This window comes from Lissotriton vulgaris, chromosome 1_1, assembly GCF_964263255.1.
Source record: "Lissotriton vulgaris chromosome 1_1, aLisVul1.2, whole genome shotgun sequence".
NCBI classification, from domain to species: domain Eukaryota; kingdom Metazoa; phylum Chordata; class Amphibia; order Caudata; family Salamandridae; genus Lissotriton; species Lissotriton vulgaris.
Window position 1 is genome coordinate 1,399,573,509 of NC_141685.1, and position 24,100 is coordinate 1,399,597,608.

At 45.8% G+C, this 24,100-nt stretch overlaps 1 protein-coding gene across 3 annotated transcripts in view; it reads left to right on the forward strand.

The window, feature by feature from the left end:
• TSPAN12 (tetraspanin 12) overlaps window positions 1-16,199 on the forward strand; it is a 273,464-nt gene extending 257,265 nt beyond the window's left edge. For all 3 annotated transcript variants that reach the window (XM_086967032.1, XM_086967023.1, XM_086967029.1), the window contains one exon: window positions 14,461-16,199. In XM_086967032.1, the coding sequence (XP_086823158.1) occupies window positions 14,461-14,685 (225 nt within the window). In that variant the 3' untranslated portion in view covers window positions 14,686-16,199. The remainder of the gene's footprint in view (window positions 1-14,460) is intronic.
• Window positions 16,200-24,100: the final 7,901 nt, after the last annotated feature.

Consider the following 24,100-nt stretch of genomic DNA (forward strand, 5'->3'; position numbering starts at 1 on the left):
CTTCAGATGCCAAGGAAATAGACAACTTGGAAGGTCTTGGTACTTGCGTGGCAGGCATCACTATAGGCATGCAGAATACTCAGATGGATTCTGTGGTGGCTTTGGTCGGTCTTAAGAGCTGCCTAAACGCCGGTAATTGGTTTACCTGGATGGTGCCCGATTGTTGTGGACTAAGGGATCGAAGTTACATCGAACATAGTTTGTCATTGAGGGAGATTGCGACTGTGGAGCGGGATTACTGCAAGGGCTCCCCTCCTCCCCTTTCCTATTGGGAACATTTTGAACTAAACAGAGCAAGTGCTCATAAGATTTTTTCACTACTGTGAGCCCCCTTCGCAGGATGCCATTGGATTGGCTCCAGGAGTTCTTTATCACCATGTCCTGAGGAGGCCAGATTGATTGGAAGGCCAAAACGCGACCGCGTCGACACTTTCAATACAGCGGAGTCTTTATGTTGAAATATTTTGGAATTTATAAACCATTTGACACATTCGTTTTAGGTTCTGTGTAATTATCTTTGGAACCGCTTGTGTCTGACTACCTCTGTGTTCCTTCTAGACTGTATAGGAGGACACTAAGCAGTATCTATGTGTGGGTGAAGACGAAATTTTCTGTGATTCGTTTTTTGTGCTAATTGATGTGTTTGTTTTGTGTTTATATATATTTTTTTCGTATATACTAGTGTACATATACATGTATAAAGATGTATAGTGTTCGAATACAAAATATATATAGAGGCTTAATAATAATTAGGAATGGCATGGGATTTCGCCTGAGTTGTGCACAGAATTATATGCCCACTGGGGCAGTATGAAAGTGTTTAGCAAGTTGATAATGTGGCTTTTTCCGAGAGAATCGGGCTATGGTATAGGGACAACATGGTTTCCTCCAGCCTAAAATTTTTCAATTGTCACAATAACTATGCCAAAAATAACTTGCACGCATGTATATAAATTTAGAATTTTGTGAAAAGTATTCAAATCATGCAATCCACAACATAGGCGCTATGACTCCTTGATAATGTGTAACTCAGCTTGAACTACGAGTCTGTTATTTATGTCTATCACGCTGTAGTTTACTATCACGTGATCGGGATGTTTTGCACATGGGTTATAATGGCCGCCACAAAGCATAAACCTTCGGTGATCAAGCCTGCAGGTCAGGCGAAACGCGTCCGAGGGGGTGACTTTAATAAAAGAATTTTGGCCAGCACATGGTGTCGTCAAGCGTGTTGTTCTACTGCGTGCTTGAGAAGTTAATGTTAAGGACTGGGCTACGGAAGTCCTTTTTGCGACGACACACCCGCTGTTTTGGCAGGCGACGGCGTACTCTGTAGTAAGGAGTCGGGAATATATATATATATATATATATATATATATATATATATATATATATACTTACGATAAAAAACCGTGGGTGATTACTGCTAATAAATTATGTAATCACGTCCTCTGTGTATAGTGATGGTTAATTGAATGTATAGTATTACAAGAGTGGACTGAAGCCACCGAGATAGGAGAATTTTTTGTTTCCTATTTGTTAAATACTTCTTTATTTATCCCGCTTTTTTCCTTTTTCCGTTTTCTTGCATTAAACACCTTAATAGGAATGACTACAAGAAGATAGTGTGATTCTTTTGAGAATGCCTCAAATGCCCGTTTGCCCATTATTATACTCTGTGCCTAATATAAGATAAATGGCCTAAACGCTTTATCTGCTTTTAACGTTGAAAACTCAATTAAAAGACTCAGGATAAAAAGCCTGAGAAATCCCCCAACGTCATCAGGTTCAGTGTTGCCCCCCCATGATCTCTGTGACACCCTAGTACACCTTTAAATATATTAACATAGAAGAGAAGAAACAAATCAAAGAACTTAGATTTTTGATAACATTTCTTTGTTTTTCATATCTGAAAGAGACACGTTAGTGATAGATTCCTTACCTTAGAATATCCCCAGGCGTCAGACTGGATCCGGAAATGTTTACGTAGCAATACCCCTGCGCGTCGGTAGGCGTCGTCTGCGGCTCCGCGTCCGTCGTCGGCGTCGTTGGCGCCGGAATGACGTTGTCGGAGTACTTAGAAGCCGCCCATGCACGCTGACGTCAGTTCTTCTTTTTTCCGCGCCAGCTAGCACAGATCCGGAGAAGCTCTACCCCTAGTCATTTTTTGACTAAACTTTTTGATCTTTTTTATCATTTCTTTCCTCGAGTCCTCGACTCTATCGGTGCCGGTAGGGATGCCCGGGTTCAATCCCTGCTCGAAGTGCGACCGACTGATGTCGGTTACGGACCCCCATCGCCGGTGCCTGAAGTGCTTAGGCCTCGACCACGAAGACCGCACCTGCTCCGACTGCCGGGCCCTGATGTCTAGAGCTAGGCGGGAGCGGTCCCGCAAGCGGCTCGAGCTCCGGCAGTCGGGCCCGCGCCGCTGCAGGTCCCGGTCCCATGGGAGGTCGAGGGACCGGTCGCGGGGTCGGAGACATCGCAGCTCCGGGAGTGGACACCGGTCGTCAGGCTCCAAGTCCTCAGGTAAGAGGCATGAGAGGTCGGAGAGACATCATAGTTCCTCCGACCCACCCCAATGCTCGCACGATGCGGCCGGGGGCTCGGGCGACACCGTCCACACGGCTCCGCGGGAGTCGCAAGCGTCGCCGCCTGCCTCAAACCTTCGGGTCCCTGGGCACGGCGCAACGCCGGAGGAGATCGAGCGGTACCTCATGGCCAAGAGGTCCCTCCCTCCTCAGTCGGGTTCCGTGGCGCCTCCGGGCCCAACGGTCCTGGCAGGAGGCCCTAGCGGGTCGGGTGCTTCGGCCCCGACGCCGCCGGCGACTTCGGTCCCGGCGCCGCAGGACCTCACCGGATCCGCTTCCGGATCCGGGTCGTCGCCGCTCGACCTCAAGACCTCACCGCGCCGGCCCCATGGGTGTGGCCCCCGGCGCCCACTGTGGACGCCGTCCCCAATGTTCCCTACGGTCTGACTCTGGCGCCGGAACGGCGCCGCTAGGCGCCGCATCCGACGGCCTTTGGAGATTTTTATTTCCATGAGGAGGCCCCGTCTGCTAATCCTGTTTTACGGGAAATGGGTGACGAGGAAGATTGGGAGGGGTCTGAGGACCCTCTGGCACTGGAGTGCCAGTCTCAACAGGACGGGACATATGAGCTTGGCGAGGCCAGTGGTATTGACACTTCGCCAGACACTGGATTTGTCTCCCCTCCGACCGTGGCTTCGGAGGAGGGGTCTACATATAGTGTAGTGTTGACGAGGGCAGCTAAGGCCTTAAACCTTGAGCTCCCTGTTGCAGCCGTGAGGACTAACCTCCTCACTGAGGTCCTCAAACCGCAGTCAAGCTCCAGCGAGCCTCTGCTGCCGTTCAATGAGGCCTTGTGTGACGTTCTTGTGGGCACTTGGTCCAAGCCTGCCACAGGTCCGCCTGTGGATAGGAACGTGGCCAGACGCTACTGCCCGGCCCCGGGCGACCCTTGCTTTTTGTCCACCCATCCCACCCCCGAGAGCCTGGTCATCCAGGCCTCCAATTCCCAGACCGCGTACCTGTCGGCCCCACCCGACCGGGAATCCAAGAGATATGAACAGTTCGGGAAGAAGGTGTTCTCGTCCCTAAGCTTAGGGCTGCGTCTGTCAATACCGCCTGTCTCTTAGGCCGCTACACCCACACCCTGTGTGTCGCGGTTGCGGACGTGCTCCACAATGTCCGGAGGAGGTCCGGGCTTAACTCGCCCAATCCCTTGCGGGGGGCCGGGATGCCGCGGGATATTCCATCCGGTATGGGCTGGATACCACTGACTCACTGGGCAGGGCGATGGCAACGACGGTGGCGGTTCGACGCCAAGCCTGGTTGAGGTCCGCCAACTTCTCAGCCAATGTCCAGGCCCCACTTCTGGACATGCTGTTCGATGGCCGTCGCCTCTTTGGCGACAAGGCAGACCATGCGCTGGAACGTTTTAAGGATTCCAGGGCTACGGCAAAGTCCTTGGGCCTCTCAGCCACACGCCAGCAATCGGGTGCTTTTCGCTCCTTTCGTGGCCACGGAAGGGGCGCCCCCACACGTGCTGCCAGCCACGCGCCGCAGAATGTTCAACAGCGCGGTAGCGGCCATGGAAACCGCCGGGGCGGCGGTCGGGGACAACGGCGAGGCCAGTCCACAACTCCCTCGGCAGCAACCGCCTCAAAACCTTCCTAGTCCGAGTTTTCAGGCCCATGTGACGCCTGTGGGAGGCAGGGTTCGCCATCACCTCTCCCACTGGCGCACTATCATGGCGGACTGGTGGGTGCTGCAGATTGTCCGAAGGGGCTACTCCCTCCCCTTTGAGGCGACCCCTCCATCCATGCCACCGCAATTCCACCGCTTGTCGGGGGATCACTTGCAACATCTGGAAGAGGAAGTCACGGCCCTCTTGGCCAAGGGGGCCATTGAGCGCGTTCCTGGGCCAGAAGTAGGTTGTGGTTGTTACTCCCACTACTTTCTGGTACCCAAGAAGGGCAAAGGGGGCCTACGCCCTATTTTGGACCTGCGGAACGTCAACGGCTTCCTCCGGAAGGAGAAGTTCAAGATGCTGACTTTGGCTCAGGTCCTAGCTACCCTGGAGACTGGCTGGTAGCGTTGGACTTGCAGGACGCTTATTTTCACATCCCCGTCCTGCCGGCCCACCGGCGTTACCTGCGGTTCACGGTAGGCCAAGAGCACTTTCATTTTACCGTGCTCCCCTTCGGCCTTACCAGCGCCCCACGGGTGTTCACGAAGGTGATGGCGGTGGTCGCAGCTCATCTGCGCAGGTTAGGGGTGTCAGTCTTCCCCTACCTAGACGACTGGTTGTTGAAGGCGGGCTCGCCCCAGACAGTCGTCAGCCACCTCCAGACTACTGCCGACCTCCTGCATTTGCTAGGGTTCTCCATCAATGCGCCGAAGTCGCACCTGTGTCCCTCTCAGAAGCTCCTCTTCATCGGAGCGGTTCTCGACTCAGCCAGTTTCGGGTTTACCCTCCCGAACAGCGGGTTCAGGATATACAGGCTCTGATTCCCATCTTTCAGCCTTTATCCTGAGTCTCGGTCAGGTTGACACTGCGGCTTCTGGGGCTGATGGCCTCCTGCATCCTTCTGGTGCATCACGCCCGGTGGCGGATGCGGGCTCTGCAGTGGGACCTGAAGTTTCAGTGGGCCCAGCATCAGGGCAACCTGTCCGATCATGTCTTGATCTCGGAGGGCACTGCGAGACAACTGCAGTGGTGGCTCACGGACCGCGATTTGGTCAGTGGCAGATCCCTCTCCCTACCCCACCCGGAGCACGTGGTTGTGACGGACGGGTCACTCCAGGGCTGGGGAGGCCACATGGGAGAGGCGGAAATCAGAGGCCTCTGGTCTCCGGCGGAGTCCCGGCTCCATATCAACCTTTTGGAGCTGCGGGCGATTCGTCTAGCACTGAAGGCATTCCTCCCCTCTGTCAGGGGGAGTGTAGTGCAGGTGTTCACGGACAACACCATCGCCATGTGGTACTGCAACAAACAGGGCGGGGTGGGGTTGTGGATCCTATGCCAGGAGGCTCTGCGCCTCTGGCAGTGGCTGGAACATCAGGGCGTGACCCAAGTGGTTCAACACCTGGCAGGCTCTCTGAATGCCAGGGCGGACGAACTCAGCCGTCGGTGCATGATGGATCACGAATGGCGTCTGAACTCAGACGTGGCGCAAGGCCTCTTTCAGCAATGGGGAGAGCCTTGGTTAGATCTATTCGCCACAGAAGAGAACGCGCAATGTCATCAGTTCTGCGCGTTGGAATTTCCAAGGCGGCACTCGCTCAGAGACGCTTTCCGTCGCGAGTGGAGTTGCGGTCTATTGTACGCCTTTCCGCCTATACCACTTCTGCCCAGAGTGCTGAAGATCAGGCGCGACCGGGCTCAGGTTATCTTTGTGGCTCCGGACTGGGCACGAAGATACTAGTATCCCGAGCTACTCAGCATGTCAGCCGGTCCCCCGATTTGTCTGCCTCTTCGGGAGGACCTTCTGTCGCAGCAGCAGGGGACGATTCTGCACCCGAACCTGTCCAGTCTCCACCTACAAGCTTGGAGATTGAGCGGCGGCAGTTGAGGCCATTTGACTTGCCTCCCGAAGTCTGTGATATCATTCTGGCAGCCAGGCGCCCCTCAGCAAAGTCGGTATACACCTGCAGGTGGAACAGATTTGTGGCATGGTGCACAGCAAAGGCTGTGGACCCACTCTCTGCACCCCTTTCTGAAGTTCTACTCTTTCTTCTTTCCCTTGCCCAGCAGGGCTCTGCTCTGGGCACTCTTAAGGGGTACCTTTCTGCACTTTCCGCCTTCTTACGGCTACCTGATCAGCCTTCCTTATTCATGTCCCCCATTGTAAATAGGTTTCTGAAGGGCATCATACACATGTTCCCTCCTGTTCCCTTCGTGATGCCCCAGTGGGACTTGAATCTTGTATTTACTTACCTAATGTGTGCTCCCTTTGAGCCGCTCCATAACTGTCCTCTCCATCTTCTTACTCTGAAGACTGCTTTCCTGGTTGCCATCACCTCTGCCAGGAGAGTGAGTTAGCTCCAGGCTCTTTCTTCTACTCCTCCTTTCCTCTCTGTTCATCTGGATAAGGTTGTGTTGCAGACAAGACCTTCCTTTCTGCCCACAGTTGTCACGGCCTTCCACATCGGGCAGTCCATTACCTTGCCCACCTTCTTTCCACCTCCGCATCCCTCGAAAGAGGAAGAGAGGCTCCACCGTCTGGACCCAAAATGTGCGCTCTCTTACTACCTAGATCGCACACGCCAGTTCCGGGTGGATGACCAACTCTTTGTTGGTTACGTGGGCGCGAAGAAGGGAAAGGCGGTACACAAGGAGCCCCCTGCTGGATTGCGGGCTCATTCCACTCGAGCCACGGCAACAACAACTGCCCTGGGCCGAGGAGTCCCCTTGCAGGACATTTGCCAGGCAGCTACGTGGGCCTCGCTGCACACGTTTGCAAGACACTACTGCCTGGACAGTCAAGACCGGAGGGATGGCTTCTTTGGCTGTTCCGTCCTCCAGGACTTTCTGGTGTGATTATTGGTTCGCAGACCCACCACCGGGGTTGGTATTGCTGGGGTATCTATTCTAAGGTAAGGAATCTATCACGAACGTGTCTCTTTCAGATGCACAAGTTACTACTTGTGTAACGATATATCTGCAAGAGACATTAGTTAGTGATAGATTCCTTACCGACCCACCCATCCTCCCCGTTCTGCGAACCAATATCTAGGGTTAAGGTCATCCCCTTTCAGGGCCCTAGTTTCATGGCACCAGTGTTGGTTCTATCATGTCTCTGCGTATCTGGCGCAGAAAAGCTGTGTGTCAGAACTGAGGTCAGCGCGCACGGGCGGCGTCTAAGTACTCCGACGATGTCATTCCGGCGCTAACGACGACGGACGCGGAGCCGCAGACGATGCCTACCGACGCGCAGGGGTATTGGTACGCAAAAATTTCCTGATCCAGTCTGACGCCTGGGGATATTCTAAGGTAAGGAATCTATCACTAACTAATGTCTCTTACAGATATATCGTTACACAAGTAGTAACTTGTGCTTATTGACATTCATTTCTAGGGAATGAGAACTTGTGAGTTCTAAAGTGCAAACATATCACTCAGATAATTAAAAGTAGTGGCTCATCTGGTGCCATGCCTACCTTTACTTTCAACATTCCCACACCCTAATAATGGTTTAACTAAAGTAACTAGTTTCTATTTTAGTGTCTGCTGTATACATCTGTGGCTGTCTTATGGCAAAGCTGACGAGTTATATGCTCCAGAGCCAAGGCGCATCACAGACGTTTGCATTATGCATTCAAAACCGTGATGTTGCAGGTGTGCTGTAGTCCCTTTCTGCTTCACAATTTCAAATACTTGGAATAATTGTGCCTCCCTGTGCCTCTTTGTGTATCACAAGCAAACCAGATTCTAGGACTTTGCCAGATGCTTGTTTTGTACCTGCTGTGAAAGTGATTAGAACATATGAGCCTGACATGAGGTGCCACTGGAATGATCTGTGACTGAGGTCTTGCGCCCACGGCAAAGCCTTTAGGTTTCCTTCCTGCTTACAAATATGTTTGTGCAACCAAGGGCTGTACACATTCATTTATAGGTTTTTTCATTTGGATTTTGTGTATTGTGGTCTTCATTCTATGCAAGGGTGCTAGAGAACTTCCCATTTTTGGGAAGCGTATCGTAGATTGCAGGAAAAATATAAGGCAGACAAAGAGACATATCTCTGACCACAATAGCAGATATTGAAGACAATGTCATTGTCATTTATTGCTGCTCATCTTTAGACAGTATAGAACAACACTGTGTTCCTGTGGGACCGTGAGATGCATATTGGTCAAGCTTGTTTGTGGGTGCACTCAAAACATTTTCTTATGCAAAAATTGTAATTGTGCACTTATTTGTTTTGGTGCATCTTACACAACGTAGTGAGCTACATTTTAGCAGATCTCTTCAGCTGATTTTCAGCTACAGGCATTTGCAAGTTTTGAAGTATGGTTTACTTATTGCTAGCATTGTGAGCTCCATGTAGTGTAGATTACTGCAGTTCACACCATTATCTCCAAGGTCTGTAGTAGCCGAACTATCGCAGGTGTCTTTAAAAGCAGCTCATGTGGGATAATCATCAGCTGCACAACTTTAGTAGACAGACCGAGGTTCTCTCCTGCACTTCATGGCTTTTGTGATGTACAGACATAGGCTTTTGATGCATTGCTTGCCATCATTTTTTCATCATACCGTAAAGTTTAGATCAGCATAAGCATTCCCTTCAGTCACCTGTGATGAATGTAGTCCCTGATTTCCTAAGCGTTTACGCAACACAGGGTAGTAAGCAAAGTTGCTGTGCTGCATCCCATGAAGTGTAGAGTGCAGAATTGTGCCATATCTACAACAGAATGGGACCGTTCTGGTCTCTCCATGCACTGGTGAACTTTGTGCACCCTGGCGCCAATGCAGGCATCTCTGCTACATAGTGCAAGATGCCTGTTTTGTGGTCTGCATAGTTTTGGCACAGGAAGGGTTCCATTCCTGCACAAAAAAACTGTGCTTTAAGACTATTTCCACTATGTATGTTTTCTGCAGATGAAAAAGAGAGAAATAAAGCTATCTCCTTATTACCCCAGCCTGAGATAGGCGTAGGATTTTGGCATCAATCTATGTCTACAAGTCTATGTAGATACGGATTTGCTTTAAAATCCGTGGGTGGGTGCGTAGATTTGCGGGTGGATTCATGGGAACATCTTTGCACCACACATCGGTTCAAAGTAACGTAAGGTGGCGCATTGCACTGTGTCGCATTACTTTTTGTTATAAACCAGTGCAAATCACCATTTGAATTGGTTTGCATATCATAAACAGGAGTTCGCGTCAGGTCTGTGTTAAAAAAGCAATACAATTATTTCCCGAAGCAAAACCTTTGTAATTCTGGGCCTTAGGATTTAGAAACTCTATTCCAAATTTACTAATATGTTACACAGGGTTTGCCTCACAAAAGTGACACAAACTAGCACAAAGTGTTCTATTAGGTTTGAGGAAAGTAGCTGTAAAGTAAAGCGCAGTAGTGCTATGCGCTTCTTTGCATCATAGGGGGTGTTTCTATGCAACCATGTGTGTGTTGTCAAACAAATCCCTATCCACTAACGTTGGTAGGTGGGGATATGTGTCACAAAATTATGTCTCCTCAAGGAAGTTATAAAATTGGAGAAAGGTTTTCTTTTTTTTCCAAACCTTTCCAACTTTGCATGTGTCATTTACTCTACAACACACATACAAACTTGTAAAACTAACGGTGGTTCCAGTCAGTGTATTACCAGTTTGACAGATGGTACTCTAAAAAAAAGTGACAGTTATCTATCGTCTGTCAAACCTTTATCATTTTTTTTTTATCAAGATCAAAATGCCAAAATCATTTTATTTATGAAAAAACTAAAATAAATGACCCTCCCCGCCCAAATCATGAGGGTTTCCTCCTATGGGGGGGGGTGTCATGGAAATGGTTTTACTATCCCTTACTGGCAGGTTTTTCGATTCCCCACTCTAAACCAGGCGGGTGGTCAAATTGTCAAATCTCAGAAGACCTTACTGCGCCAGGCGGTCGAAGGAGTAGGTGACACATCTAGCAGTCTCCATGGCTGACATACTTAAGGTCTATCCATCTCTAAAATAGGTATGCGCAATGGCCGATGGGGACATTTCAAAGTGGTGAGACATAAAAGTTTGGGATGAGTGTTACGTCGCAAGGGAGCCCATCTCACTTAAGGGGGCCTTGGGGTGGTGGGGGGCAGGGGGTCGTCCATCTGTGAAAAGTTTGAATAAAGAATGGGCAAATGCTGCATTTTAAAGCAAATGTGGGAAAGAATGACGGTAAATATCACGTCTAGCTATTTTTTGCATGGTTTCCCACCTCCGTCACTTGGGCACGACGTGTGACCTTCTTCCTTAGTTCCATTAACTGCACATATTGGAAGCACTTAGAAAACCGTATTATCGCATTCCCCCACAATATCAAATTTGAATAAATGTCCACCTACCACATTTGGTTATTTTTACAACTAACACTTGGTGAGGAATAAATACAGCTCCGACTGGAGCCAAAGCCCACGCTGTGTATATTTTAAAGAATTTGTAACAATTGGTGCTGTTCCAGCCAAATATAAAATGTTAACTCATCCACCAGTCGTGTCTACAAAGCATAAGCCCTAAATGTTGTCCACATCCTTAACCAGTGTTTGAAATGTAAACATTGAAGTGCAAATACTCTGCACCAGAATACCGGCGTGTTTCTGAGATGTGCCGATACTCTCCAATTAAAAGTATTACGTCTCTCTTGAGCGGTGTCGGTACTCTCACTTTCAAAATAAAAAAGTGCAGGTACTCCGTACCGGGCAGAACAGGCCCATTTAAAGCACTGCCCTTAACACAATCCTTCAAACATGTACACCACACCTGTCTAGCAGCCGCCTTTTTTACAGTCATTTTTACAGTTCCCCAAAGTATTCCTCTTATTTTGCGACTGAAAGTGAGTTTGAGGCCAGTTATTTCCACTATGCCTCTGCTAGGTCTGGTGGCATCAAGCCTGCACACAAGGCGCACGACGAAGACTTGGGCATGCAGGCCTTGACAGATAAATAACTGGGCTTCTCGGCGCACTACGAGCTCTTCCTTCTTAGCTCGAACATCCATGTCTGAGGAAGTAATAATTGATCACGGCAGGAATCATGCTGCTGTCATTCCATTTCTACCTAAAGTGCATTATAGATAAACACATGCTGATGCGATAAATAAAGCATTTCTAAAATAATGTGTGCTTTCACGAAGACTGTTCCTTAGGCTCTGTCTGTGGGTAGCTGCCATTCCGCCATACACCTGGTCAGTTGTAGAAATGTAAAAGAAAAAACATTTGATTATTTTTGTGTAAGATAGTAACCGCAGTTACTATTAGCCTGAGGACTGACATTTCCAGTAGAACAGAATCGGGATGTTGTGATGAAGGGAGAGTTGATATATTTCATATAGAGGCATTCTTTTATAGATGTAAATTATGCGTAGTATCATGTATTATGACGTGTCCTTTCCCTTTGTCATGCTGTGTCGCAAAACTGTGGGTGATTATGAACCAGTTTGTAAAGCATGCTGTCAAATCTTTTTTTTGTTGTTTTAAAATTTAATATAGGGCAAACTCGCCCGTAGGCATTGGGGCACCTGTTACCTTACACAAGTCAGATGTATTATTAGGCACAGGGAGATTAAGTTATTTGCCCAGAAGCGCTGGGACTCGAACCTGGTTCCCCAGTCCCAAAGTTGCAGCTCTGGCCATCACGCTGCAGTCACTCATTTAAACTTTAATGTTTTCTTTTTAATATTGTCCATAAACAAACCGAATTTGCTTCTTCTAGCCACATGTATGGATCCCATGAACATTTATATTACACGTATGGGAATATATCATGGGTCCTATGGATTCAGTGGGTAGATTACATTGTACGGGCCCTAGTGCAAAAAGGTAAATGGCCCCCCTGACTGCACTAGCACCCTCCACCCACATCCCCACTCTGAAACACAGACCTACAGGGAGAGGGCAAGGCAGCTGCGGGCCATTTATTTTACCTTTGAAATCCTAGTTAAGAGATGTTGTGAAGCATTGAGAAGTGCAGAAACCTCACATATTTAAATTCTTAGTTCCAAGAGTAGTGATGTGATTCTGGCAGCCAACTGTCAAATGTTTGTGGCTTGGACAGCCGCCATTTGATTGATCTGCTACAGGCTAAGTTGTCTGGGGTGTTATTTATTGTTTTTTGTCATTGGTCCAGCAAGGATTTTTATTGAGAAGTGTTAAGTTTATTAGACAGCTCTTAGGGCTCTTTTGAGTCTGCAGTGTCTGTCTTCTATGTTTAAATCACCTGTTGTGATGACTTTTCTAAAATGTTTAGAGCATATGTTTCAGCCAAAGCCCTTTGTGATGTCACAGTGAGACTTGAATTTGTTTCTCACTTTTCCAATGTGTACCCTATATGAGTCAATGCACAGCTGTCCACTGCGTTTCTTGACCGTGTGATGGTATTTTTGGTCACGATCATGTCAGCCAGTTGTGAGTCAGCTGCAGACCCTCTCAGTCTAGCCGCCTTACACAATATCCGTTCCAGACTGACAGGTGTTCAGAACTCGAGCTGCCTTTCTGCCAAGGATGGTAACATCTTCCACGTCGGTTAGGCTGTCACCCGTTTGATTTGTTTTGCTTAAGAATTGTTTCACATGGAGTAGTCCAATTTTATAATCAATGTTTTATTGAATTGTTTAAATGATTTTTATTGTCTGTATATCTTTTATGATCTAAAAGATCGAAATAAAGATTGAAAATGCTTAAGAACTGTAGAGACTCCATTGTTTGGACCCTAAGAGAGTCCTTAGTTTCTACACTGTGCCGAGGACCATCAGGTAGACAATCAACTCTTTGTAGGCTACTCTGGGGTAAAAAAAGGGCAAGACAATGCAGAAAAGAACCATCTCTAGGTAAATCCTCTGCATAAAAACCTGCTAAGTGCTAGATAAGAAGCAGCCACCTGAAAGATTAAGGGTTCATTCCTCTCGAGCCAAGGCTGCTACTACTGCGTTAGCAGGCGGAGGGCCTGTTCTGCCAGGTTGCTGAGGGGCCTCAGTGCGCATGTTTACAAAGCAGTATTGCCTTGACAACCAGGTCCATCAGGATATGTATTTTGCCCGTTCAGTCCTGCAGGGCTTTTTGGTCTGAGCCATTCCTTAGCTCCACCACCTTGGGTTACAAGATTATCATATGCATCAGTTCTGGCAAGGGGGGGTCGATTTGATTATGCAAAAACTGCTGAGATTAATGGGTCAGTATAGCTTGAACAGCTGAGTCTTTCGCAGGGGTCAAAACAAAAGGAGGGAACGGTCCATTCTAGTATACACAGGCAGGAAGTTCCTGAAAGTGGAAGTGCTCCAGAGAAAAAATATTGTAAAGCATGAGAGGTTCGAAATAAAGGTGTTCCAAATAGAAAGTTTTCACCATTTCCTCAAGCCGCCTGGTGTCTTGAGAAGATTGGTCAAGTAGGATGGTGCTTTTGAATCGATTGCTTTGAAGGCTAAACATCCCAGCTTGAATTTTGATTCTGACCTCTACTTGGAGTCAGTGTAGATGCACTAGTTGGGGGGAGATGTGATTGACGTATCCATCAGAAGAACACATGACCTACCCTCATTAACGGTCTTAGTGGATACTCTAACTAACTGCAGATTCCTCACTTGATCTTCCCTCTTCTGTGGAATGGACTTTTTTCCATCTAAAAAGGATCCCAACCTAAAGATCTGCACACTGGTCAAGCCAGTTTGCAGGTGTGTACAAGCCTTAAAAAGCAACTAACGTCAGTACACCCCCTGTCACTTCCAGAGCGGAACAACATTGTTGCAGAGCCGCTCTACTCCACATAGTGGTGCGCAGGAGTACTGGCTTTTGGTGTCTGTATCCAGTGTGTCACCTGGGGGATTATTCACTTGTTAGGAAATCTGTGGTTAGAAACCGTGTCCTCCAGAATAACCATTGAATAAGGTAACTAACTTGTCATTTGGCCAATTTTAAGATAGATGGTTCTAAAACGTCTGCTTTTTTCCATTGTTTTTTTAAAACCCTACAACAGCATTCGAATATGCCTTTATTTCTTTATTGCCACTTCAGATGTGCCTTTTACAAACCAAAATCTGCTAATCCTTGAAAAGAAGTTGTAGTTGAGAAGGTGTATTATACTAATAATGCACCTTTCTGTGCTCAACCAAGATTGTATGCCTGAATAGTAAACGCTGCTGCTTTTCTGCATTTTTTTTAATCCATTTATGATCTTTTCAGTGCATGCTTGAGACTTTTGGATGCATAAGTAGTAAAGTTTTTTATATGCGTTTTTCCTCTAGGGATGTGGTCGGAAAATGTACAGCTTCTTACGAGGAACAAAGCAGTTAAAAGTGTTACAAGTTCTGGGAATCTCGATTGGAGTGACACAGATTTTAGCAATGATACTTACCCTCACACTGCTGTGGGCTCTATATTATGACAGGAAAGATCCTGTAGCAGAGAAATTGAAACCCTTGGATAATGACTCTGGACAGCAGCTATCATGTTGCGGAAACCCAGCCTGATGATTTTCAAACTCAAGCCCACTACTACTTGGTAATGGAAAAATTGAAGGTTTGGGGATTCGCATCATGCATTGTTTCCAAAATGTTGCATGCCAGTGACAATTGGATTTCCCAAATAGCAGAAATAGGTAAAGTACGTTGTTTATAACCTTATGTACAGGGCATTACATTCAACTTTTACAACACAACCTTAAAACTCTTATTCAGTGCAAAAGGCTGTTTTTTGAAAATATATATTTTAATTTATATAACTTAATCCAGATTATAGCACATTTAGAGAGTGTACATAGATTAAATGAAAACACAATTATATACTTTTTGTAGAAACCAGAAGTGTAGGGTAAAGTGCAGGTTTGGCACAAAACCTTATACCCATGTTTAGGACAACAGTACATTAAATTGTTTAACACTCAGGCTAAATATACTCCCACTTTGACATAGTGATTTTAAAACTAAGGATTACCCTAAAGGATCCATTTTTCTTTGTGCTACTGAGATGCCTTAATTTCTCTGGGATATATTTGTCTGTAGACCTGTCTAATGTATGTATTGTTGCATCTTACATTATTATAAATGAGAAATTTTTTCCAGTCAATAGGAGTGTTATGCCGTCAGTTGCTATGACAGAATGAATATGTTAATACTGAATTCACTTCTCTTACCTAAAACATTGTTTTTCTTTATACATTGGAGGGTGAAGTTTCTTTGATAGTTTACATATTATTTTTACAGTTCTTCTTAAGTAAATTGCTGTCTACTGTTCTTAGGTAAGTTATATAATGCAGAACTAATTCCAATCAACATTTTTCTTGAAGCAGTGGCATTGCATAAGATGTTGTGTGAATTTCAGGTGAGACCACATTACAGAAATCACAGTGTCTTGAAAGGAACAGGCGAGGAGGGGGCTAGTGGCGATATGTAAGAGGGACACTACTAAAGAGCACACCATACAATTGTTTTTAAGTGTGTTGCACTTGGAAAATCAAAATGCCAATGTTGAGACTAAGCCGAGGACTTCGGGTTTCAAGGTGGACACCATTGCCATTAGCCTACATGGCTTCCCATACTCTTTATTGGCAATTAAGAACTAATCATGATACTCCACGAGAGGCATGTTTTACATTTTACATCGTGTGACTTTTGCAAATAGGGCTGAATTGATTGTAATGGTGTGGAATTATACTTGAGAATTTGGGGCATTGGATGCATGCAATTGTGCACCTATTGGTGCATGGACTGTGAACCTGTTCTGTATATCAGTCAATATTGGCTTCCTGAGTTACTTCTCTCAATCAGCTGTCTTGAAATAGCCTTAATTAAATAGTGGTTCAGCAGCCATTTGCACCCAAGGAAATTTGAATTCTTGCAAAAACAGTGTGATACTATGTGTTTTTGTCTACCTAAACAGTAATAATTGCTATGTTAATACTTATTGTTTGCTTTAAAAGTGTACAAAAAAAGTATTTATTATTTTGCTATGCACTTTTAATATCATGAATAAACTTTGAAACCTCCTGCAGGATGTTGAGTCGTGTTCGAATGGAAAACAACCTGTTTACAGTAAGCAGGTCAGATCCGGTTGCATCAAGGTGCTTATAAGTTTGGTAGTTGGAAACATGAATCTGGTGAGAAAATGTGGCGAACTTGTATTGGCTGATAAACTTCTGCCGTAGATTAACTGGGTAGCTCAAAGTATTGGTATCCCAGAACAGATAAGGATGATTGGAAATATGTATTAGAACAAAACGCATGTTGAAGAAGGAGAGTGAATGGTAGACAAATGGTGGGAAGAATACTTAGATGAAGGGAGGGGGAAGGTCAACTGCATTGCTTTGTGTTTTATGATCAACATGAGGTGTGTCAGTGTGAGGCTGTTCAACACTGGCTGTGATATTTGGTTATGCTCTTCCCTCCTAATTTCCCACAATGTCTAAGATGACCACAGTCTTGAAGACCAAGAAGTGCAATGATTGCCGGAGGTGGTATACGGTAAGCAGAATCCTGAATGTGCAGGATTAACCACCCGGAACTCGCTATTTTTATTTTTTATTTTATGAGTTCTGCAGTCATATATAATTAATAAGGTGGACCTCAGTGGATAACAAAATACTTAAAGAAGTCTCAATATTGAAGATGCAGATTATAATATATTTGACATGCAATATCAGCTTTCCATGAATAAGGTTGAATTGCCTACAAATGATATTACTAACTAAAAGTGGACAATTATTTTCTTCCATCAATTCATTTAACATCATAAAGTTCCACATACAATAGTGAGACCGAACCATATCTTGATTACATCATTCATGGTATTAACCTCGTGCCTGAATAACTGTGATACACCCACTTGGGTGATGATGTATAACACCAACTGGTTTCATAATAGAATAGAGATTGATTTGCCTGATTGAGACTATTAGCCAAGCTTGCATCATAACGCGTAGTGGGGGAATTTGTTTTATTCACATTCATCACTTATGACATACACCATAATAGTATGGCGGCAGTGGAGTGCATGAGGACAAGCGATTAAGAGAAGGAGGACATATTCCCTAGTTAATAATAAACGGAATATGCTTGAACAAGGGCCATTACAATATAGTGCCCAACACATGAGGGCGTCACATATGACATTTAACAAATGCTAGTCCTCTGTCACCTTTGCTGATAGTCACTAAACTCACCACAATAACTGGTCAGGGACGTAGATTGAAAGGGAAGGCAAATTTGAGAACACATGCAATACATTTATATTCTTTTTATTTAATATGTTTAGATGTAAAACAAATCTAATGAAAACAAGTTTTAATTATAAGAATTATGATGGAGTAAGATTGCAAACAAGTCTTTCAGCTATGCCTATGGCAGTCCTTTGTATAGATTGATGGCACTTGCTTGCAGTGTTGAGAGTTTGACAAAGGCTTCTGGGAACACTGAAACATGTCACAGAATAAACACTATTTGCACTTCCCCTAGAGTTTGGGCCACTCTTCGTTTGTCACTTGGGGACACTTTAGAGTTGTTTGAAATATATATGTCAGGTGGAGGCGCCCATCACCCGCACCAGCACATCTGGTCGTAGAGTCACGCTGCTACCACAGCTGCAGAAGATTTCCTTGTATCTGGAAAAAGCTGTCCCTTGCTGAAGAGCTCATAATGGGAGTGAAACACTTGAGGGGTAGACAGTGCCAATCTCAAGCGTATCAACCTCTCTCGTTCTGCCACTGTCTACTCCAATACCCATCGGAAATGCATGCTCATCAATTGCAGATTGGCTATTAGACATGCGCCTGATATTTGATCTCATCCTCACACGAGTTTGATCTTATTATCCTTACAGAAACCTGGTTAAAAATGTATCGGCTCCTATTCTAGACTACTAGTTCCCCCCTAGTCACAGCATCATTAGACTAGATAAAGCTAACAGACCAGGTGGGAGAGTACCCTGCCTATACCGTAACACCCTTTCTGTGAATCAGTCAGAAACCACTGCTCTTACCAGTGGCGAACATCTTTGCATCAATATCGCTAGCATTGATAGATTCATACAAACTTCACTTGATCTACCCACCCTCCAGGAGAACTTCTTATCACTTCATCTACCCTTTACCACAGAATGACTTTAAGGAAATCAAATAGTCCATCCTGCCATTATGGACCAGGATTGTAAATGTTTAACTCCGCCAAGGCACTATCCCTGACTGCCTAAAAGTATGGCAGGTAACGCCCTTCTTAAAAAAACCTACTGCAGATTGCTCCGACCGTAACAATTTTCGTCCAGTCTCCAGCATTCCCACACTTGCGAAGCTTCTCGAAAAATGTGTCCAGATCCAACTCCGCAACTACATAAAGCATGTCAAACTCCATGTCCAAGCCAGTCCGGCTTCCGTCAAGGTCATAGCACAGAATCAGCAGTCACACACATAGTGGATGACATATTAACAATTCTGGATCAGAAAGAAGCGTGTCTTCTTAGCCTCCTTGACGTATCTTCTGCATTTGATACTGTGAAACATGACCATCTACTAAACCTACTTGAAAGGAGGATGGGGTTATCGGGGACCGTCCTACATTGGTTTACTTAATTCCTCCATAACAGAACCGAGAGTCAAGCTTAACCAATTTCTGTCCAAGCCCACTGCGCTCACCCTAGGGATCCCACAAGGATCTGCCCTCTCACACATTCCCTTTAACTTATTCATGGAACTGCTAGCAGACGTCTTGGCATCCTCTAACATTCATTATCACATATATGGAGATGTCAGCCAATTTTACCTGAAAATCTCCTCCAGGGAAGACATCATGACAACCCTACTCTACCAAATTGGCTTACTCGCAACCATCTCAAACTTAATGTCATCAAAACCGAATTCCTCCTCATTGCTCCACCTAAACACAACCTCAAGATCGACCTATGGATAAAGCATCTAACTGCCTCAACTGCACACCTCCATATTATAGACTCTGAAAGATCTCTGGGAATTACACTAGACAAACAGCTGCATATGCTGGATCACATCAGTACTTCCACCAAGGAGTGAATTATCAGGCGAGAATTCTAAGGAAATTAAAATCCTTCCTCCACCAGGACGAACTTAAATCTTCGGTCCAAGACCTAGTCGTTCTCAGGCTGGATTACGGAAGTGCTACACTCTGGCATGCCCAGATAAAATCTGGTCCCTCTGCAAGCCTCTCTTAACACTGTTGCCAGACTAGTCACTGTAACAAAAAGAAACAAACACATCTCCCCTGATTTGAAATCCCTAAACTGGCTCCCTTATGAGGCAAGAATACAACAAAAAATTGCATGCATGACTTATACAGCCTAACATTTCAATACCCCTAGGTACTAGGCACAAACGTTAGAATTTTCAGGCAGATCGCAAAGTATCAGCTCCCTGCTGCTGATACCACAGATTTTCGACAAAGAAAACATGCAACAGAACCTTCTCGGGTATCTCCCCAAAAATGTGGAATACTTTGTCTTTGGAAATCCATTTTATTCTGTCTACCTAATTCTTCAAAATATAAGTGAAAACCCTTCTGATGAAAACATTGGTTTGAGGCATGTGTGCTGCATGTTTTGCATGCTCCTGCCCTCTAGTTTTGGATTGTAAAATGCATTCAAACTTGCTATATTAAAGCTAAAAGAACCTTAACTATACCCCCTAGTGCGCTTTCCACTAGCAAAATAGGGGCATCAGTGGCCTTTTTAGGCAACATCCCTCTAGCTGACATATGTAAGGCAGCTAAATGGTCTACTCCATACACATTTACCAAACACTACTGTGTAGATGTGTTCAGGGAAGCTCGTCCATTAGGGCGGAGGAGCGCCGCTCCCCTGCTTTCTCGCAATGCGAGAAGCAGAAAATAAAATGGTATTTCAAATACAATTTTATTTTCTTGTTCTTGCCTTGCGAGAAAGCAGAAGGCAGGGGTATGCCTGGTTGAGGGGGGGTTGGAGGATATGCCTGGTTGGGGGCGGTGGGTCAGGGAGGAGTGGCTTCCGCCACTTTGAGTGCCCAGTCTACTTTGGTCGGCCAAAGCAGTCATGTGCACTCTACATTTTCTCTCTGTAGGCTGCATGCATTCTACATAGAGACAATGGCCTCCCTACCGGTGCCCGGCTGGGCGCTGTCCGGAACTCCTCACCAATCACAAAGCTGCCATTGGATTACAGGAGGGGAGGGAGCATGCCTGTTCCTGTTCAGGAGCAGAGGTGGCGTGGGACCGGACCCGGAGCAGAGGCGGCGAGGGACCAGTCAGGTACGTTTTATTTGACATCAATAGCCCCCCCCCCACCCCGCAGTAACCCCGCGCGACACCCCCGAGAAATGCAAGCCGCGACTGGATGTGTTAGCACGTCAACAGGCTAATGTAGGCCAAGCAATACTAAAAACACTATTCCAAACAACTGCAACATCTACAGGTTCGCCAATGCTTTGGGAGTATACTGCTTTATAGTCTATGCAGTGCATCTGTATCTACAGCACACATGCCTCAAATGGATAATGTTATTTACCAAGTAAGCATCTGTTCTTGGCATGTAGAGCTGTAGATTCACATGCGCCCACGAACCTCCTGGGGTACCTGTAGTTGTTGCAGTTCTTACATTATACACTCATATGCATGGACATCTCTATACTACACTTATTTATTCCTTTCTCACCCTCTTGCGGGAAAACAATCCAACAATGGAGTCTATGCCCATGTGCACTATCACCGAAAGGAGGAGCCACCTTACCTTGTGACTAGGAAAGATTTCTTGGAAGAAAAACAACTTGCAAACATCCAGACCCAACAATAGATGGCAGGGGTATGCAAAGCATGTGAATCTACAGCTCTATATGCCAAGAGCAGATGCTTACTGGGTAAGTAACATTATCCTTTTGCTTGATCTGACCCATGTCTATTTATCCTTTGCTGATCATGACTAATATCCTGCTGATTTCCTATGGAGATCCTGTTCCTCAAATTGTTATTCTTCTCTGATTCCACTTCTCTCGTATTTGTGATTGTACTTGTGTCGTTTATGTGTTTCTTACTTCGCCCACCTGTAAAGCGATCCGATACCCTCAAGGGTCCTGTTCGGGCTATATAAAACGTTATAAATAAATAATATAATCATGTGTCAGGGGTTGCTTTTATTCATTCCAGATTGACTTGAATGGTATTTTACTAATCCACAGCTGTAATACTGTGCCTGGAGTTGTATATTTTGGCAGTTGAGTCCCAGAGACTCACGCAGGAGCTTCAATTTAAAAATAGAGTGTTTGATTGGCCCAGGGAACTTTATTTACCTTGGGCTGTCTCACTCCTGTGGGAGTAAGACTCCAGCTAGAGCGACCACTCTGATTGGCTGCCAGCAACATCAGAAAATGTTGCTGGCAGCCATCAGAGGACTCAGGGACTTAGTCCTCTGTCTTGAAGTTCTAAAACAATAAAGATATATTGGGGAAGGGTAGGGATACCTGGATGCCCTAGGCCCCTTGGGTGGGACCCAGAGGGACCCCATCTCACTTTCCCCGGAGCCTAAAAAGAAATAAAAGACATAAAATGCCACGATCCGGCAATACTTCTGCGGGATTGGAAATAGAAGTTGTGCCACATTTAAATAACATATGCCCTGGGGAGCCTACCCCAGGGCTGATTTCATGAAGAGGAGGGGGCTGCATGGCCCCCATCCCCAAGACTCCAAGGAGCCAACACCCAATACCAAAATGTGTTAAAATGGGGAGGTAGGCAGTGCGGCCCCCTTCCCTGAGCATCCAAAGGCCCTGTTTATATGGGAAGAGGACCACCTGGCACACTCCCATCAGAGGCCCCAGGAAGCCCACCCCCGGGCCAAACTTAATCTGTATGGGAAGGGGAACACGTGCTCGCCTCTTATAAAATGTTGCCGGCAGATGGGATGGGACTGCTTGACACCCCCCCTACTAAATGTTGGCATCCCCGGGGCCAAAATTGGCCCATCAAAGGGGACTGCATGCCCCCTCCCCCTGAAAATATCATAGGGGCATGGGGTCCCTGGGGCTAAAGTCAGCCCAAGGAGGAGACTGCGTGCCCCTCTCCCCCAAAAATGTATGCTGTGCCCTGGGTATGGGGTCTCCGGGCTGAAATGGGCCAGGGGCCGCATGCCCCTATTCCCTCTAATTATGCCGCCGGGCCCCTGTTAATGCAGTCTCCTGGGCTGAAAACGGCCCGGGGAGGGGGTCTGCGTACCTTTCTCCCTCTAAAACTGATGTCAGAACCGTGCACATGTTGCCAATGGACCAGACAATTTGTATGGTAATGAAGTATTACTTAACGTAAAAAAAAAAGATATTCACTGAAAAAAACTAAAATTCAACTAACCTTGTAGTTAGGTGTGATAAAAGTTCTGTTTTCTGTTTTTTTTTTTTAGATAATTTGAAATTCACTGAAGAAAACCAAAGGTTAAAATAACGTTATAGTTTTTTTAAAATTTGTGTTTATTTTGTTTTTATACAAATAGCAAAACAAGGCACATTGTGCCAACAAGTAGCCACTCATTACATGTGCATGTGTAAATCACAAAATATAATATACATCGCAGCACTTTATATCTAGCACAGGTTGCAGCATCATACAATAAATATTCATATATTAGTATTTAGGATACATTCCGAGGGACAAGATTAACATGGAATCATAGAGGCAAAACAATCTGGGCCATCTCATCCAGCTTTTGCACACAAAATGGTGTCATTTTTGCCACATTGTATACCTCCCACTGCAAATATATAACAAATGAGGGGATACAGATACAGATCTCAAAGGTTAACAGAAAAGAGTACATTGTATTAACTCATATAGTTAACTTAGTATTTATTCCGTCTCCACACACCCATCCTCTGGTACCTCCTGTTCCGTCGACCTCCTTGACCTCTCCAAAAATGGCTCCCAGATATCCTTTGGGCGAGATGTGGAGGGCCATTTGTTCCCAAAACAGTTTTAACTGAGCATGGCCATATGTCACATCTCGCAACAAGCCTTAATGTCTGGTACTCGCTTCCTACCCCAACGAATTGCTACCTGTCTGCGGGCATACAGCAACAGTAAGGCATGTAGTTTGCGTCGGGTGGGTACTGTGTCTTGTACGTATCCTAAAAGCAATGGAGTCGGTGAGTCCTGTCTACCAACTATCTGATTTACTACGCTAAATATCTCACTCCGAAATATGTGCAGACTCCAACATTCCCACGCCACATGAAGAAAGGTAGCCTGGTCTTGTCCGCATCTCCAACATCTAGCGTCCTCCCTCAACCGCATGCGATGTAGACTCACTGGTGTTCGGTAATAACTATTTAAGAATTTTAATTGTATCAACTGCAAGCGATAATTTGGGGGTAGTTCTGTCAATTGATTACAACAATATCCCCATTGTTCCTCCGCCACCTGTGGACATAACTCTCCATTCCAAAGATCCATTGACCTCGGTTGCAACACAGGGTAGTTGGCTTACATGATTGTGTACAGTCTTGTTATCAATTTGTTGGGCGTCTTTGACTTTAATACATTGTCTAGCGGTAGCATTGTCTTGGGAGCATCAGGGAACTGTGCGTTCAGCGTACGACATGCTGTGCCTAACTGGTGATATAGGAAACTCTCAGGGAACGGCACCTCATTATCATCAATAGCCACAGGAGGAGGTCTAAAGCGACCCTTCGGATAAAGGTCAGCAAACGTGTGCAATTTCAGCTTAGCGATTAGCGTCTTATCAACACCTTTCTCCATACTCGCAGCATCAGATTACTTTCCAATAACATTGATGGCGCATATAGTGTCTCCATACCCACTCTCCTTTGCAATTCACGCCACACCGAACACAGCGTTCCTGCCGTATCCACATCTCCCCTCGGTCTACTGATGGTGCGGAATAATGCCACCGGTA